The sequence below is a fragment of the Pelodiscus sinensis genome, chromosome 6 (assembly GCF_049634645.1).
Source record: "Pelodiscus sinensis isolate JC-2024 chromosome 6, ASM4963464v1, whole genome shotgun sequence".
Lineage (NCBI taxonomy): Eukaryota > Metazoa > Chordata > Testudines > Trionychidae > Pelodiscus > Pelodiscus sinensis.
The window spans coordinates 9,377,989-9,396,391 of NC_134716.1; the positions used below are offsets into that span (position 1 = coordinate 9,377,989).

General features: G+C 44.4%; 1 protein-coding gene across 4 annotated transcripts in view; it reads left to right on the forward strand.

The window, feature by feature from the left end:
* The first annotated feature begins 7,214 nt into the window (after window positions 1-7,214).
* The window catches only part of PTBP3 (polypyrimidine tract binding protein 3), a 100,741-nt gene continuing 89,552 nt past the window's right edge, over window positions 7,215-18,403 (forward strand). The window contains exon 1 of one of the 4 annotated variants that reach the window (XM_075931420.1): window positions 7,215-7,348. Coding sequence is in view for 1 of the 4 variants with exons in the window: in XM_075931419.1 (XP_075787534.1) it covers window positions 7,341-7,348 (8 nt within the window). In the remaining 3 variants the exon portion in view is untranslated. The remainder of the gene's footprint in view (window positions 7,349-18,403) is intronic. The other 3 variants (XM_075931422.1, XM_075931419.1, XM_075931423.1) reach the window with 3 other exon arrangements.

The window sequence follows — 18,403 nt, forward strand, 5'->3', positions numbered from 1 at the left end:
CTCTCCCACTGAAGAAGAGTAGCCAGCGTCCATGGAAGAGCAGCCCCCACTGACCTTACCTCACACGAGACGCCATGGTAAATGCGCTGACGTCAGCTGTTGAGGAGGGGATGGAAGCGAGATCCAAGATCAATGAGCCCTGGAAAGTGGGCCCATTGAAAGGAGACTGGACCTGTGGATGCCTTGGGGGTCTGCAGCAAGGACCTGCTTTGGGAAGCCCCCTCTTTGGAGGTGAATGTGGCAGCATTGAGACACGACCCAGAAGCAGGCACCACAGACACCAACTGCAGAGTCATAGCGAGTCACATCTAACTGAAAGTCACAGAAGATGGAACCAGGTTTTATTTCTGGTGGTTTAGAGTCTATTTGGGAGTCCTCAATTATATCTGACACTTTACATCCAGGCTGTGTCTACACTGGCCTCTTCTTCGGAATAGCCATGCTAATGTAGAACTTTGGAATAGGGAAATGCGTGGGGGATTTAAAGTAGGAATAAGAGATCCTCTGGAATAGGGCTTTATTCCGGAGGATCGCGCCAGTCTGGACGCTCTTTTCCAGCTTTTCCCCAAGCCGGAAAAAAAGCGGCGGCCATGTTTATTTAAATCCTGCGGGGAATATTTAAATCCCCCGCGCATTTCCCTATTCCAAAGTTCTAAATTAGCATGGCTATTCCGAAGAAGGGGCCAGTGTAGACGTAGCCCCAGTGTTTAAAGGCAGAACTGACTAAAATCAGTTGAGAGTCCTTGTCTTGTCTCAGTGATCGTTTGAGCAAAAATTATCGATAATATCTTGTGTAGACTGACCTTGGACTCAACATGCAGGCAATGTGTTGAAGGGCAGTGCAAAGGGGACAATGGTGGTGAGGTACCTTATTACCTAGTGAAATCATTGGTGCTGAAATCACTAAGGACTGGAATTTGACCACAGAACTGACACTTTCTTAACAAAGACTCCATTCTTGCTATTTAAAAAGTAAATCAACGTAACAGAAAACTGCAACGCTCTCTGGTAACTTTTTAAAAATCAAACTTTAAACTTTATTGAAAAAATTGGATAGTTTGCAATTGAAAATATTTGACCTACACTTAAGGCAACTGATTTAATTTTGTGTAAAATTTTGCATAATAAAGGATGGCTTTTTTTTTGGAAAATGTTCAAATATATTGATATACATTTTGATCAGATCTACTTCTGATGTGATATTTGTGTGTGGTTGTGGTTTGTTGTGTGGTTTTTTTTTGCTCAACAAAAAATCCTGGGGGGGAGGGGGGCCAAAATGGTTTGAATTGGGCCCCACACTTCCTAAAGCCGGCCCTAGCTACTGCCTCTATATCAGGCTTTTAAGCCAGTTCCTGGCATATACCATCTGCTGCCCTGTGCTGCTACCTCTGTATCAGCAGTGTGGGGGTGCTGGGATCTGGCTTTTAAGCTAGCTCCCAGCGGGCACCAGCTCCTGTCTGCAGCCCTACCTACAGCTCAGCTGTATCAGAGGCAGCAACGTGGGGATGGCAGCCAGCTCCTGGGGAGCCAGCTGATGCTGTGGGTGTGTGTAACCATGTAACCACTGAGGTTTTCAGCCGGTATACAATTACACAATTACCCACTTTTTAACATCCCTAGTCCTCAAAAGTCGCACTGAATCCCATAGGAACCTAAACTCACCTGGCACCTACATTTTTAAGTTCCCTTGGCACCTAAGTTTTTCCCTCTGAGGAGCACACCAGCTGCTGCCTGACTTTGGGTGTCCAGACACCTGCCTCTTGACTAAGCTCCAAAGAGATCCACAAATAAGCGGAAGACAGGCATTTGCCTATCTCGTGTGGGGCCAAATCTGGTATTTGTGCTCAGAGGCCACCTACCAGACTGTGTCCCATTCAAAATGGTAACTTTTAGTCCAGTGATTTGCACTGACCTGGGATGTGGGAGATGTAGGTCAACTCCCTTCAAGGACTTTAACAGGCATCTCCCACCTCTCAGGGATGCTCTAAATTCTGAGCTATGGAATATTCTGATATGGGATTTTCTCAGTCTCTGTTGGGTTGAAGCTGTTTCTCTGTATATAAATAGTCATTGGAGTAGGGGGACTGCACCCCAACTCTCCCACCTGCACAGATGAGCACCGCACCCACAAGGCAACACAGTAATTCTCTTGTTCTCTCTGGCTCAGTGACTCTTTTAAGTATTTATACACAGTGGAACAGCTTCAAAAGGAGAAACTGAGGGAACCCTACATCAAACAATCCTGTAGCTCAGTGGTTAATGTATTCTCCTCAGAGATCCCTGTTCAAATCCTTTCTTCCCTTCTGTTTGATGAGTGGATTGAACCTGTGTCTCCCACAATCCAGAAGGTTAAAAGTTATACAGCAGATCATCCTCTGGCCATTTTGTGCAGTGAAGCAGAAGTCTAACTAATTCTCATGAGAAACAACTTAGGTGCCTAAGCCACCAGACTCCAGGAGAAGGGATTCCCAACTCAAGCTTTGTAGAAGTTGTCCCTGAGATTCTTTAGGCGCCTAATAATTAGGCGTTGCAACATTAAGCATTGCAACATCCCAGAGAGATTAGTCATTTGTTGAAGGCCACTTTGAGTCAATTAAAACAATTAGACTAGGAATTTGAGGATTCCCAGGTCCCAGCTGTGTACTCAACCAATGAACTCTGTTGCTTTTCTAAATATAAATGGAATATTATTTTCTTGGGAATTATTTCTGAGTACAATTTAACTTGAAATTAACATAACGATGTGTCAAACAAACACAAAGGGGATGTTCTAAAACGTGTATGTTGATACTATTGGAGAACTGATTTAAAAAATCCTAAATATTATGGTCTACACGAGAGATCCACTTCCTGGACACCACAGTACAAATCAACAATGGAAAATTAGACACCAGTCTCCGCAGAAAACCCACCGACTCATACAGTTACCTACATGCTTCCAGCTCCCATCCAGAACACACCACACGATCCATCATCTATAGCCAAGCCCTTCGATACAACCGCATCTGCTCTAATCCCACTGACAGAGACCAGAAGCTTCAGGATCTCTACCAAGCATTTATAAACCTCAACTACCCACCCAGAGAAATAAAAAAGCAAATTGAAAGAGCCAGACGAATACCTAGAAACCATCTACTTCAAGACAGACCCAAGAAAACCAACAATAGAACACCACTTGTCATCACCTACAACCCCCAACTTAAACCTGTCCAACACATTATCAATAAACTACAGCCTATACTGGAACAGGATACCATACTCCAAGAGGCTCTGGGAGACAGACCCATAGTCTCCTATAGACAACCACCTAACCTCAAGATGATTCTTACCAACAACCACAGGACATACCACACTAATACCAACCCTGGTACCTTCCCTTGCAACAAACCCCGTTGCCAGCTTTGTCCACATATTCATTCTGCTGATACCATTATTGGACCTAACCAATTGAGTTATAAGATCAAGAACATATATTCCTGCGCATCCAGAAATATAATTTATGCTATCATGTGCCGAAAGTGTACGTCTGCTATGTACATTGGACAAACATCTCAGACACTTCGCCAAAGGATTAATGCCCACAAAACAGATATCAGACAAGATCACAAAGAAAAAACAGTTTCTTGCCATTTTAACCAGAAAGGACACTGTCTCAACGACTTAACCACCTGCATTCTGCTACAAAGACCTTTTACATCTGCACTTGAAAGGGAATCCTCTGAACTGTCATTCATGTTAAAATTCGACACTCTCCGAGAAGGAATGAACAAACACTCAAACTATCTTACCCATTACCAAAATAGCTTCCCCAATTATCACCTCTAATACCATTAGCTCACAAACATCCCACTCTCCCCACCTCTAATATCATCAATTCACAGACACTTACCTTCCTTCCTTCCCCCCCCCCCCGCATCCTCCTCCTGTTCTGAAATGTGATTTGTCCTTTTCATATGTGTTCATTTTTTTAAATTGTATCCTTTGGTATATATGGTTGTGACTATTTTCTTCCACTATTTGATCTGAGGAAGTGGGTCTGGCCCACGAAAGCTCATCATCTAATAAACCATCTTGTTAGTCTTTAAAGTGCTACATTGCCCTGCATTTTGCTTCAGCTACCCCAGACTAACACGGCTACATTTCTATCACTATTCTAAATATTATGGCTGATCCATGAAGGCTTTAATCAGATCATCGCTAATTTTTTTAAAAAAATTTAACATACAGACTGTCTGCAACATAACATGGCAGCTTTTACTTAGGGGGAAAAAAGGACACCTTTATGGCAATGAGAAACTGGAAAGGACTTTATGGTAACAGGACTGCTAGGTTCTTTAATGACCTTATGCGTAGGTGTGGCAGGTGAATATGGTGGGACCAAAAGCAAAATAAGAAAGTGAGACAGATGTCTTAGTGTAAAGGAGTATGTTACTATTAGCATATGATGAGAATATATAAATATTAATTCATTTAAACTTAAGTAGACAAACCAAAAGTCTTTTTTCTTAGCATAACTTCTAAGGAAAAAAAGTTTTTTAAGGACTCAGAAATTTGTTATGAATATTTCCTTCTCCCTAGTGATTGTGCTTTCATTGTCATAAATTTTGAAGGAGACGTCTTGATTAAGGTTCAGGAAGAGGAGGTATGCTTTCAAATTCATGTTTTCTGCCACATATCTCTGGATCCTATGTCAATGGTCTCTGATGTGGCTTTTTTAAAAAAAATTTAACATACTCTCTGGTTGGTATTAACAAAATCATGACTCCTTTCAAGAATTTACTCTTGGGAATTTGCCATTAAGATTCAAATTAAGCTCTTAACCATCCTCTTAATTTTTAAGAGTAACCTTCATTTTTTAAACCCATATTTCTCTCTGATACACACAAAGTCATTTCACTTCCACTAGTCTAGAACACTTACAAAAATGTAATCTCCCTACCCCTTGAACTTTAGAAAATATTTGTAACCCTGATCTCAGCTCATTTTAATCTTCCTGCAGGAAAAAAGGCTATCACATCTTCTAGACAGCAGAATAAGAACAGAGTACTGGGAAACTTATTGGTTTTGGTTTCTATCAGATTCAACCAAATGTCTTGTCTTTTGGTTCCATTTTGTATGCTTTTCACACCCTAAATTTTGTTTTCATTCTGAAGCAACTAACCATAACCTGGTTTAGGTGAAAATAATCTGAAACCACAAACTTTTGCATGTTTTCCATGAGAGACCATAACTAAGCAGAAGTTTGTGAATACAGACTGACTTTAAAAGGCTTGCTCTGCATCAGAAGACTTGAGAAAGTTACATCACCCTTTGAGTCAGCATGTGATATTCAATGAATCCAACTGTCCCCTGCAGTAGTCACGTTATTGTTGCTACTGTGGTAGCTCCCAGATGCCAATATGCTGTATGTTGTACCAATACAGATGGGGACATTGTCCTTTATACAAATAGCTTACATTCTGAGACTCCCAATCTACAGTTGAATGCAAATGGACAGCTACTTTCCCCAAAGCAGTGATCCAATAGGACTCTCACAGGTGTAAGGGACTGCTTTCTGTGATCTGTAAAAGTGCATCTACAAAGCAGCGTTATTCCAGAATAACAGCCATTATTCCGAAATGACAAGGCAAACATCTACACAGCAATTTTGTTATTTTGAAATAAATTCAAAATAATGGACATCTTATCCTAACTTCTGTAAACCTAATTCCACGAGGAATAACGACTGTTCCAAAATACCTATTTCTGAATAGCTGTAGTGTGGACGCTCCACTGCTGCTAATTCAAAATAGCTCCTCCCCAGATCCATTCAAAGTAATTACTCCCAGTGCCTTCTGGGGCTCTAAATTAAGGTAGCACCTCCACATTCGGGAAGCCGGCCTCAGACTAATTCCGAGGCTTCCCTGTAGCATAGACATGCTATTTTGAAATAAGCTATCTCAGAGTATTTCCTCTGGAATAGCTTATTTTGAAATAAGCGTGCAGTGTAGATGTATCCTAAGAGGAGAGCATATAAGAAAGAAGGGAACACTGAACTTTTCACTGTGGTATTTTGCTGCTTTTCCTATTTATTTATAAACTTTTCACTTGAGCCAACACACTCAGTGCTAACCATGACAGTTGTGGGGCAAGTAACACACATGGCTATACCCAAAGAGGCAGTAAATTCCTCCTGCTCATATGAATCCTTTGTGGTCTCTGCACAAGTGCTCAGGCATCATTTATTGCAGAACAGGTGGCAAGTTCACTGCAGGACACCTCTACATGTATCAAAGGCAGAGCCTGGATTTGAGCAGGTGAGGAATCCCTTCACCCCCAGTCTTTGCCACTGAAGCACAGGGGAATCAGTGTGCCTCACCCAGGGCTAAGCTGGGTGCATGATGCCCTAGGAAGCTGCAAACACAGCTGATGGGATGGGATGGAGAGATGGCTGGCAATTGTATCAGGCCTGGAGCTTAGGGGGTACCACCAAAATGTTGCCTGTGTAAGTGAAGTGAAATGGGAGGCGGTGGGGCCCCCGATTTTGATTTCTTCAGTAGAGGAGCCAATTTTCCACTTGCACAAAAAACTCCCTTGCCCTGCCTTTTCCAAGGGTCCCACCCTGCTCGCTTAATTCCCCTGCCCCCACCCCTCGCATCAGGCTGGGGGCAGGGAGTTGCAGAGTGGGGGTGCAAGGGCTCAGGCTGGGGGGCAGTGCAGACTGCGCTGTGGGGCTCAAGGTCCAGGTGGCACTTCGCTCAAGCAGCTCCTGGAAGCCCTGGCAAGGCGCCCGGCTCTGGCTGCCCCCTGCCCGTCTGCAGCTCCGGCCAGAGCGCAGCGGGGTCCTCCCCGCTGCTCATTCCAGCCGCGAGCGCTGCGCGAGAAGGGGTCACGCCCTGCCGGGCCAGGTGCTGCTCCGCCCCAGCCACGGGAGCGCGCAGTGCGCCTGCGCCGAGGCCCTGACACGGAGGCCGGGAGGGGGCGGCCTCGCGCACACTTACGCGGAGGGAGGGGGGGGGTGCGTGGCGCGCGCTGAGCGGCTCCGCACAGAGCGGCGGGGCGGGGCGAGGCAGACGCGCGCCCGAGTGCACGCCCTCCACCGACGACGTCCGACTCCTGCTCTCGAGGCGCGCACGCGCCCTGGCTCCGCGAGGTTGGGTCCGGGTGTGGCGCCGGAGGAGGGGGGGGGGAACGTCTCACCGCAGCGCATGCGCAGAAGCGGCAGCCCCGCCTCTCACCCTCTCGTCGTCCCTCCCTCCCTTCCCTACCCCGGCTCCTCACCCATCCTCGCGTTCCCCTCCCGTGGCACCGCCGCGCCGCTCGCCCCCGCCCGGCCCTCACCGCTTCCTCCTGGCTGTGCCATGGATGGGTGAGTACCTGCCTGGCCCGCGGGGGCGCGCGGCCGGGACTGTGCCGGGGGGGGGGCGAGCCCCGCTCCTCCCCCCCGGCCGCTTGGGAGCTGGACGCGGAGCGGCGCGTCCCCTGGGGGGGGGGGCTCCCGGTGCCCGAGGGGGGGGCGCCAGGCCGAGGGGGGGGGGGCGGATCCAACTTTTCTCCCGCTCGGCCGCGGGCGGAGGCTGAAACTTGGGGCGGGCGGCGCCGCGAGGCCCCTGCGAGCCGGGAGCCTCCCTTCCTCTCCCACAGCGCGGCTGCGGCCCCGCCCGCCCCGGGCCCCTTCCCCCGGGGAAAGCCGCCGCTCCGGACGGGCGACGCTGGCCGCCGCTGGGAGGGGCCGGCTGAGGAAATGGCAACAGCGAGGCGCGGAGCCTCCCAGGCTGCGGGCGATTGTGGGAGCGCACGATCGCTCCCCGGAGCCGCGTCCGCGCTTGGCTCGGGCTGGAAAGGGGGTGACCGCGCTACAGCGAGGCGCTCCGCTGTGGAAGGGGCACGTTTGTGCTTTTTTGAGTCCTCTGTTGGAGGATGATGTTGTCTTGATGTAAACAACCGCTGGGGATTATTTAAATCTCTCACACATGCCGTTTCGATGTGATGCTAGTGCACTGCTGCTGACTTTCTGGAGTTACGTCTGTTTTGAAGTGGTGATAGGACTTGCTGTGTTTTCCCCCCTCCCGCCCAACGACAATGTCCTATGTTCTACCAGTGTTTTTAAAATGGTCCCAGCAACCTGTACTCTGCTAGATGTATCCCAGGGATCGCTCTTTAAATTCCTTCTTGTCACAGGGTTAACATAATTAAACCAATACATGCTGTTTTAAATGCAGTTCTGAATTAAGTGCCAATTTAATACGTTTTTGGAAACTAATTCAGAGATGCAGTTTAAATCTATATCTTCATGCTGGCCATTTTTGTTATATGAAGTACAAAACTTCTAGATTCTGGTATGTTGGACTACAGTCACCACATCACAAAAACACACTGTTGTTGTAAAGATAAGAATTATGTGTCTAAATGAAGCATAACTGGTTCACATTATTATATAAGGTTAGACCACAATTTGTATCTATCCATTTTATAATATTAAAGTAGTATTTAGAGGCTTTGATCCTGCAAACACTTAAAGTATGTTTAACGCTTACGCAGTGAACATTTTTTTTACTTTAGTTGGGCCACTCACATGGCTAATTAAGTACATATATGTATGTTTACAGAATTGATGATCTGTATGCTTTGTTCTTCAACAAATTTTAAAGGGAGGCTATTGATTCAAAACCTAATTGGTTTCAAAAAGAAAATGTTTAGTTTGTGAAAACTCTTTCCACTTGTGAGTTCTCTTGGCAATATTGTTTTTAAACAAATAGGGGAATATGATTACAAACTGGGGAAATCCTTTTGTATAATTGACATTGTTTCCATAATCATATATGTATGTTTTAACAATAGTAGGAAGAAAAATCCTGTAGAAGTCTGACTTTAAGCAGTGGTGTTACTTCCAAGTCCGTCCTATTCCTCAGTCAATTTTAAAATCACATCTGTAAATTTAAAAAAAATCAGTACTTACAGGTAACACTTAAGAATACATAAACAAATTGTGGGACTCTGTATTCACTAACCATTGCTTTTAGGTTTAAGTTAACCTTGTCTGCCATAAAAATGAAGTTTCTCCTGTAAGTAGTTTACATAACTTCAAATATGTTTGAGAGGGAGAGGAGAATGGATGGACAGACACATGAATGGAAGTGATACTAGGTGGTATTATATAACACCTAAAAATACTTCAGTTCTTTTGAGTGACTAGATTTCAGATTGAACAGCATTTTCTGAATGTAAGTAGTGAACAATATATAAACTGTATAGGTTTGAATATTTTTAAATTGTATTTGTGTAACTATTTTGAAGCCACTAATAAAGTGAAAAGATTTTGTGTTGCAGATGATAGCCTTTTATTGTGGCCTTGGAAATAGCTACTAAAACTACATGGTGTGTCACACTAAGTACAATTGGGCTAATTAATGGTGAATTTTTTTGCATGGAAATGAGGCTGTTAAAAACGGAAATTTGTCTCTGGTAAAGGATCTTAAGGTCTTTATGTCCTTAGATTTTCAAAACTGACATGACTTTGTCTAGTTTTTGGGTGCTCATTTGAGACTTGGAGGACACTTTTATTTTTAGTAAGTAACTACTAAGCACTTTGAATATTTAGCTCCTTGAGGGTTTCTCTGGTTAAACAGAATTATACATCCCTAGTTTGTCAGTTAACTGATTACATGTTATGTTTAACTGTTTAAATGAGGGAGGGCAGGCTGGAGCAGCTCTCCCCTACAAATGGGGGGGCTTGTTCCATTGCAGATGGGGGCCTAGGTGAGGGTTGCTCTGAATAGCCCCCTGCCTCAGGTGAGCCCAGTGTGGCCAGGCTATAGCAGCCCCCTTCCTGTGGCAGGCAGTTAGCTGATTAATCGTAACTGGTAAGCTTCACTTGGTAAGGGTGGTGCTTACTGGTTAACCATTCACATCCCTAATTGAAGTCCCAAAATAGGTACAGGTTGAACCTTTCTAGTCTGGCACTTTCAGGATCTGACTGGTGCCAAATGAGAGAATTTGCCAAACCACAGGAGGTTGATATAGTTTAGCAGCATTACCAAAACTTCCACTGCTTACTGGGCTTTTAGAAGACATTTAGGGGTAAATTAGAGCTAAATAACAGCACAGAACATGGAGAGCCAGGATTGGTGGCTAGAAACAAACATTAAGGGACTGCAAGACTTCGTGGGCCACACACATGAAAAGTGAATGTTCGGCTAATTAAAATATATTGGTCCACAGATGATGCAGGACTCGAGAGATTCAACCTGTAGTCACTTATGAAAACTTAAGTCTTAACTCTTCCTTCAAGAAAGGTGTAGTAAAAACTTAAAATTTAAACTTAATTCAATGCTGGCCATGTTTTATTCTTAAATTCTTGAGATTTTATTTCATCGGAGAAAAATCTAAAGGATATAAACCTTCCAAACGATAAATATTTTACAGCTTTTTTGAGAAATAAGTTGTAGTTTATATATTGAATGTATATAAACTGCATACAGCAGGAACTTCATTTTTATGGTATACAAGGTTAATTTAAACCTCGAATCAAGAGTTAGTGAATACAAAGTTATACTAAAACAGGATATTCATACTTTCCTTTACAAAGTTTGGATCTTGAAACTTTGCAACATTGTTCTGTTGAGCAACAGCCAGAAGGAGATAGAGTCCCTCTTTTATTGTCATGTGACAAGATTAAAAGAAAAATACAAACAATCGCATCAGTGATTGCTTTTAGTATAGAAAAAAATCAGAATAGAAAATATGTGCTTTTAAATAAGGTCAGTTTCTTTGGTTACAATGACTACAAGAAGTTTTAGACCAATAAAAATGAACTGAGTAAGAACAGTTATTAGATGATCATTTACAAGATACATCCAGCCAGTTTACTCCAGGGGTCAGTCTCTAGTTACAACTGCTTCCAGCTGACAAGGCTATTGAACTCTGCTACACAGAGTGTTCTAGCCTTAAAGGTGAAATAATCTCTTGCTAACGATAATTCTTAAATCTTCACAGGGCCACAGTTTTGGTTAGATTTGTAATGCTCTTCCGCTTTATTTAACCTGTATTTGCACCAATTTAACTGTTTTTTCTAAACCATTGAGCTTAAATAGTGCAAAATGAGTGTGTAAATAAGACCTACTATGTAAAAAGAGCACCTGTCCCAAGCTCTTGATATTCTTGACAAAATGTGTAATGTTTTTAATATATAACCTTTGTCACTTACTGACAACACACAAGCAACAATATGCATGCAACAAAAAATAATAAACTACCATCACTGTTTCCTCAGCCTCATGCAGCTTCCAGCTTCTGATGGGCCACACAGCATTCCCAGAAGATTAACAAACTCTGACTGTTATGAAACTGCATGGGATCCTAACGAAATTCTCTAACAGTCTTCCTTGATCTCTTATACAATTGGAGCGGTAGCACGGGCACCTCCAGTGATCACAAATGACCATAATCACATAAAATAATGGTCTTCTGTGCATTTATTTTTAACCATATTCTCCTTTGTCAGTTAAATCTATGCCATAATTACATCAGGATATGATAGAGTTGGAGTTAATTGTGTAATGAAAATATAGCGAGAGTACAATATTAGTAGTTCTTACAGTGCACTCTGGATGATTCAACAGTTGCACAATATCTGTATCCTTGGTTTCATTTTTTCTGTGTGACTGAAATGAAACACTGATGATTTTTTCTCAGTAAACTCCTAAGTGACCAGGCATTTGAGCACAGTAGTTGGTGTGTAATTTGAGTGTAGTAGAATTTATAATTTTGAAGGGATAGCCTATTAATTGGAGGTGAACAGTCTCTTAGGGTGTGTCGAGACTACACCTCTCTGTTAACAGAGAGATGTAGATTAGGCACATCGAAATTGCTAATGAAGCAGGGATTTAAATATCCCACGCTTCATTAGCATAAACATGTCCGCCGCTTTTTTCAAAACGGAGATTTTTCAAAAAACGGCAGTCGACACGGATCTGTCGAAAATAAACCCTTTTTCGACAGATCCTGTAAACCTCATTTTTTGAGGAATACAGGATCTGTTGAAAGGGTTTATTTTTGACAGATCCATGTCTAGACTGCCGTTTCTTCAAAAAATCTTAGTTTTGAAAAGTGGCGGCCATGTTTATGCTAATGAAGCATGGGATATTTAAATCCCTGCTTCATTAGCAATTTTGATGTGCTTGATTTGCATCCCTCTGTCGACAGGGATGCAGTCTAGAGGTAGCCTTAGAGCCTTCATCTTATGCTAAGGAAGAAAGAAGATAATAGTTTGAGTATCTGAAAAATATAGCTCATGAAATTGTGCTCAATATACTATTCATAATGGTCTCTTAAAGGAGTGGGTCTGGACATAGTGTCGCACCATCTAAAAGGTCTCCTCTGACATACATCACAGTTAAATGTTTTTAGAGCATAAGCCATTGAGAACTAATAAAACTTTGTTTAAATGCTCACTATTCTGTTTTAGGGGTGGTCTTGTGTTCCGCAAGGTTAATTTTTCCTAACATCTGAAGAAAATGCTTACCTTTTTAAATCTTGACCATGTGCAAGTACAAGTCTGAATTTTTGTGTGTGCAAATAAAACCATTTTTCAACAGAGGTAGCCAGTAGAACAGGATGAAGGTTTTTTTTTTCCTCTTGGTTACAAATGTTAATTGTTTCCTCAAGCTTTTGTTCCAAAAGCTGCTGGAATGAATACTCATCCATAAGTCAATGGTCTAACTGTTGATCTGACTGCTCTGAGGTGAATTTTCTTAATCACAGCCCTACAAGTCACTTCAACTTTCTGCCATGCTTATTCATTAAAAGACATGATGCATGCACAATGGAATTTAGACCTGTAAGGGAGGACTCAAATCATCATGGTTCAGCAGCAAATTATAGGAGCAACTGGATCAAAAGAACAAGTGGTGGTGTTTTTTTTTTTTTTTAACTAAGTGTTCACATGGTTGCCCAAGCCTATGATATAAGTAATCCCTAATAGGACCCTACAATTTAACCAAAGCATTTCTGGTTTTTTTTACATGTGCAATGTACACAGTCATGAGAAGGAAAGTGATACAAAACTAGTATTGCATTCAGATATAAGCAGCAAAAGTTGTTGGACTTTCTGGCCTGTTCCCAAACCAGGATCCTTTCTAAGGAGTCATTGATTGGTAATCCCTTCATTGTTTAGAACTCTAATGTGCGTATAGTTGGTGGTCACGTGTAGGATGGTCTTTATGTGGGGGCATAAAATACAGTTCTTCCCCATAAACTTTACCAGGTGATGGTTACTGATAACTGGTTAACTAGAGGCTCGACCAGGCCTACTGTGCTATGAGCAAGGTGAGCCCAACTGGGCCCACTGCGCCATTGCTTCCCAGTTAAGCAGTTAACCAAAATGTTACGTTTAACTGGTTGAATGGAATTTTGCAACACTAGTTTGACTACCCTAATACTCAGGATGTGGGAGAATGATTCATTTCCCCCTTCTGCCTGATGTTTGTACATGAGTGTCTTACTTCAGGTGTGTTGTGACTTACCCCTGGAACTAAAGCCATTCTCTCTCTGGCATAAATTAATGATTTAATTATTTATACAAACCGAGACAGCTTCAACAAGAGAGATTCAGACCCACATTAGAATATTCCACAGTCCAGAAACACAATATCCTCTCAGCTGCAAGTTGAACATGCTAGGGTTTTGTGGATTCCCATATGACACATTATCTGGTGCGCTAACTGTCCCTTTCTTGTGTTCTATCTATTTAAATCTCAATTTTTACACTAATACAAATGAATAGTTTTACTCCAAATTTAGTCTAAGTGAAATATCGATGCCAGATTGTAGTCTAAATGCTCTGTTAAATACTTCCTCCAGTTGCTGGCTTTGTTTATTGCACAGCAGTGGACATGTTTACCACGTGAGGCTGGGAACCAATGGCAGTACTTGATGGTAATCGTAGTTTGTTCTTGATGTATTTTCACCAAGAAGCAAAATTATAGTTTCTTGGGCATATAAGGTTGCAAAGTAAAGTATTAAACTTTTTTATAACTGCCTTTTAAAAAAAATTATGGAAAATAGAAATGTACACTTACTGTGTCAAGGGTTTTTGCAGAAATTGGTATGTTTCAATATGCATCTTAAGCAAATGTGGAAGTGGGTAGGATTTATTTAATACCCACATGGAGAAAGAGGTTCAAAAAGTTTTACTTTGCTCCAAAGTTCCATGTGCATACATATGTACTAGATCTCTTTTTCTTTTAGAAAATTGAGATTTTTAATGTTAATCTTTAACATAAAATAAGCTATTTTAATAACTCCTTATTAAAACTTCCTTATTAAATTAATTAATACAAGCTAGTCCTAAATGTAATAGCTCCATATGGTTACCAAAATTTAAACTAAGACGATGAAACATCAGTGCCTTTTGGGGAGGAGCTGGGGAGAGCACATTTTTAAAAAAATGGGAAAAGTGTGTCCCTTCCCCTTCTCATGCATTTTGAAAAAGGGGGAAAAAATCTGGACTGCAAAATCTGCAAACTGAAAGCATTGGTTTAAATAATAAGGTTCTAGGCTTTACAGTTGCAAGGAAGATTTCTCAAATATAAATAGTACAGGCAGTCCCCGGGTTACGTACAAGATAGGGACTGTAGGTTTGTTCTTAAGTTGAATCTGTATGTAAGTCGGAACTGGCGTCCAGATTCAGACACTGCTGAAACTGACTGCCAGTTCTGACTTACATACAGAATCAACTTAAGAACCCCAGGCGTCCCCAAGTCAGCTGCTGCTGAAACTGATCAGCAGCTGATTCCAGGAAGCCCGGGGCAGAGCAACTCTGCCTGGGGCTTCCTGTAGTCAGCGCTGGTCAGTTTCAGCAGAAGCTGACTTGGGGACGCCTGGGGCAGAGCAGCTGGGGTGCTACTGGACCAACCCAGCAGCACCCCATCTGCTCTGCCCCAGACTTCCTGATTCAGCCGCTGCTGAAACTGACCAGCAGCGGCTGAATCAGGACCTGGGGCAGAGCAGCTGGGGTGCTGCCGGGTTGGTCCAGTAGTGCCCACGGGCGCTGCAGGACCAATTGGCAGCGCCCCAGCTGCTCTGCCCCAGAGTCCAAAACAAAAGCCTGGTCTGCTGGGGGGGGGGAGCACACTAGCTGCGCCCCCTCCCCCCAGCAGACCAGGGACAGGGGGAGCAGAGCCGCTGCGGCAGCGGGGTGCCGCGCCTCTGAGGCTTTGCTCTGGCAAAGCCTCTGAGGCGCGGGACCCCCCGCGGCTGCGGCTTCAGTCAGGGTGCCTGTGGTCTGCTGGGGACCGTCCCTAGCAGACCACAGGCACCGGGACCCAAGCGGCAGCAGCGGGCGGGTTCCTGCGCTTCTGAGTCTTTGCCAGAGCTGCGGCTTCAGTCCGGGTGCCTGTGGTCTGCTGGGGACCGTCCCCAGCAGACCACAGGCACCGGGTCTCATGCGGCAGCAGCGGGGGTTCCCGCGCTTCTGAGGCTTTGCTCTGGCAAAGCCTCAGAAGCGCAGGAACCCGCCCGCTGCTGCCGCTTGGGTCCCGGTGCCTGTGGTCTGCTGGGGACGGTCCCCAGCAGACCACAGGCACCGGCACCCAAGTGGCAGCAGCAGCGGTTCCCGCGCTTCCGAGGCTTTGCTCTGGCAAAGCCTCAGAAGCGCGGGAACCCGCCCGGTGCCCCTGGTCTGCTGGAGACGGTCTCCAGCAGACCAGGGGCACCGGAGCAGCTTACGAACGGGGCTTTCTCGCCCCGACTTCCGGGGCGAGAAAGCTCCGTTCGTAAGTGCGGATCCGACGTAAGTCGGATCCGCGTAAGTCGGGGACTGCCTGTATATTGGTCACTTATCGTCTTGAGAATCTAAGTAGCTTGAAACAATGAATTTTAGAGATAGTGACTCTTTTGCCCTCCATTAATTTCATTGGGGTGTTGAGAACTCTAAACCTTACAAATGGTTAATACCAACACTAAGATCTATATGACTAAGGTCAGATTTACTTAGGTACGTAGTTCTGGCTGTGGAAAAATTTGCTTCCCCAGTGCGACTTAGGTTTACTAAATGCCCACTTTTGTCAGGGCTAGATCAATTTAAATATTATTCTGTTGTCCTAGTTACAGCCTCTCGGAGAGATGAGTTACCTTCATGGATGGGAAGAACCCCTTCTGTCAATAGAGGAAGCATCTAAGAAGTGATGTTATGGTGGGCAAGCTGCAGTGGTGTTGCTAAGCTGCTGTAGTGTAAATATACCCAAAAGTATTTTATTTCTACTCCATTGAAGTCATGGGTTCCCAAACAGGGGGTGTGAAGAAATTCCAGGGGGGGCGCGAGGCAAGCCAGACACACACATCCCTGTCAATCCCACCCCAAGTTTTGCTGCTATTTTTTTGGGAGGCCGGGGTGTGTGTGTGAGGGTTTCTCAAAAATCAAAAAGGGCGTGATGCAGAAGAGTTTGGGAACCACTGATTTAAGTGAATGGAACTGGGAATTGGAAGCTATTGCACAGAAGGAAATTCAGAGGAAGGAACAGAAGGAAAGTCATGGTAGTAGTTGAAAAATAGAAGGGAGAATAGAAAGGAAAGACAGATGAGGATAGGGGGTATTGTAATTGTAAGCCTATTTTCCCTATGGAGTGAATCTGGATAAGATGGCACTAAACAAATAGTAACTGGACTTTTTGTTTGTATAATCTTAATATATTGTCTATTCATCTTTATTATGCAAATTTTCCATTGACATCAGTGGGACTGAGAGTGGCATATAGTTGTACATTTATATCCCTGTCCCCAGTGTTATGAACTCTTAGTGATTTTATTGCCACTCTTGCAACACTTTGTGTCTTCTTAAAAGCTTCAGCTCTTGGAGTCATGTGGTTAGGTGAAAATCTCAGTTTGTTTTAAAAATTAATTTCTGGCCCTCATGGTTGCAGACAAAAGCTTAAAAATGTGAATCCTAAAGACTCAAAACCAGAAGGAAAATAACCCACTCCTTCCCCCCCTTATTTATCTACTATATATTGAAGATTTGGTTTGTGGATTTATTTGTGAAAAATAGTCATACTTTGCTATTACACAAAATTTGGTATCTGTAGGTAAGTAATCCTGCCACTTTAAATTAGCTGAATGCACTACTTCATACTTTGGGATATGCTGAGTAAAAGCTTTAAATAATTATTATAATTATAATAATTATTTTTGTTTTTCATAAGAAAAGAAGTCATGACTTATGAGTAGAGTTTAGAAAAAATATTTGCTACCAAAATTAAAATCGAGTCGCCTATTCAACTATCATTTTAGTGCAAAGACAATTTTCACAGTTAGGGTATGTCTACACAGCGAAGTGGAGGGCTTATTTCGAAATTGGTAAACCTCATTCCAATGCTTTGTAGACGCTTATTTCAAAATAGGGGGCATCCAGCCCTTTCCAGGGTGCCGTGGTGGCCACTCTGGGCACAACCAAAAAAACCTCCCTGCCCCCCCCCCTCCCCCCCGGGAGTCCTTAAAGGGGTAGACTCTGGCCACAGTCTACCCTGCCAGCCCAGAGCCAGCGGTCACTGCACCTGACCCAGTGGCCTCAGCATGAGCCAGTGGCAGCCAGCCCTCCGCTGCTCCCCAGGACCAATCTGCCAGCTCCCAGGAGCCTGCCAGGGGCCAGAAAAGGCAGGCATCTTCCTGGTTCAGTGTGGAGATCAAGGACCTAATTCAGGTTTGGGGGGATGCCTCCAATGTCCATGATCTCCCCACTAGACGGAGGAATGCAACCGTCTACAGGCAGATGGGTACCAGCCTGGCTACCAAAGGCCACATAACGAACCCAGGAGCAGGTTCGCATGAAAATAAAGGAGCTGCAGCAGGCGTATGCCAGGGCCACAGGGGCAGCTCCCAACCAGGGGCAGACCCAGACCCCTGCCCCTGCTTTGATGCCGTGGACTGCATCCTGGGGGGCAGGACAGTCTGTGTCCCCTCAGGTGGTAATCGATCCTGGGGCAGAGCTTGCTCCTCCTCCTGCTTTTTCCTCCCCATACCTCCAGGGATGCTGAGGCCCCCGCACCTGTGGTCCTGGGAGACTGTTGGGCTGGTGAGACCCTCCCAACCCTGAGCTTCTCCTCCCCCATCCTCCCTTTGCTTCCCCCTGCCAGCTCCCTCCTCCCGGGTTTCCCCCTCCCCTTTCCCACCCTCCCTCTTCCCCTCTCGCACCTTCTTTCCCCAGACTCAGCTCAGTTTCATTCTTCCCCCACTGCAGCTTTGCTCAATAAAGAGGCTTTGTTGTAATGAACACGTGTCTTTATTGTATAGTAGGAAGGCGGGTTGGGGGGGTAAGTGGAAGGATGTGAGGGAGGAATGAGGCACAAGCCCCCAGTGGGGCACATCAGAGAGACTGTTACTGCCTGCAGAACGTGCTGCCAGACTCGTAGCAACACGTCCAGGAAAAGCA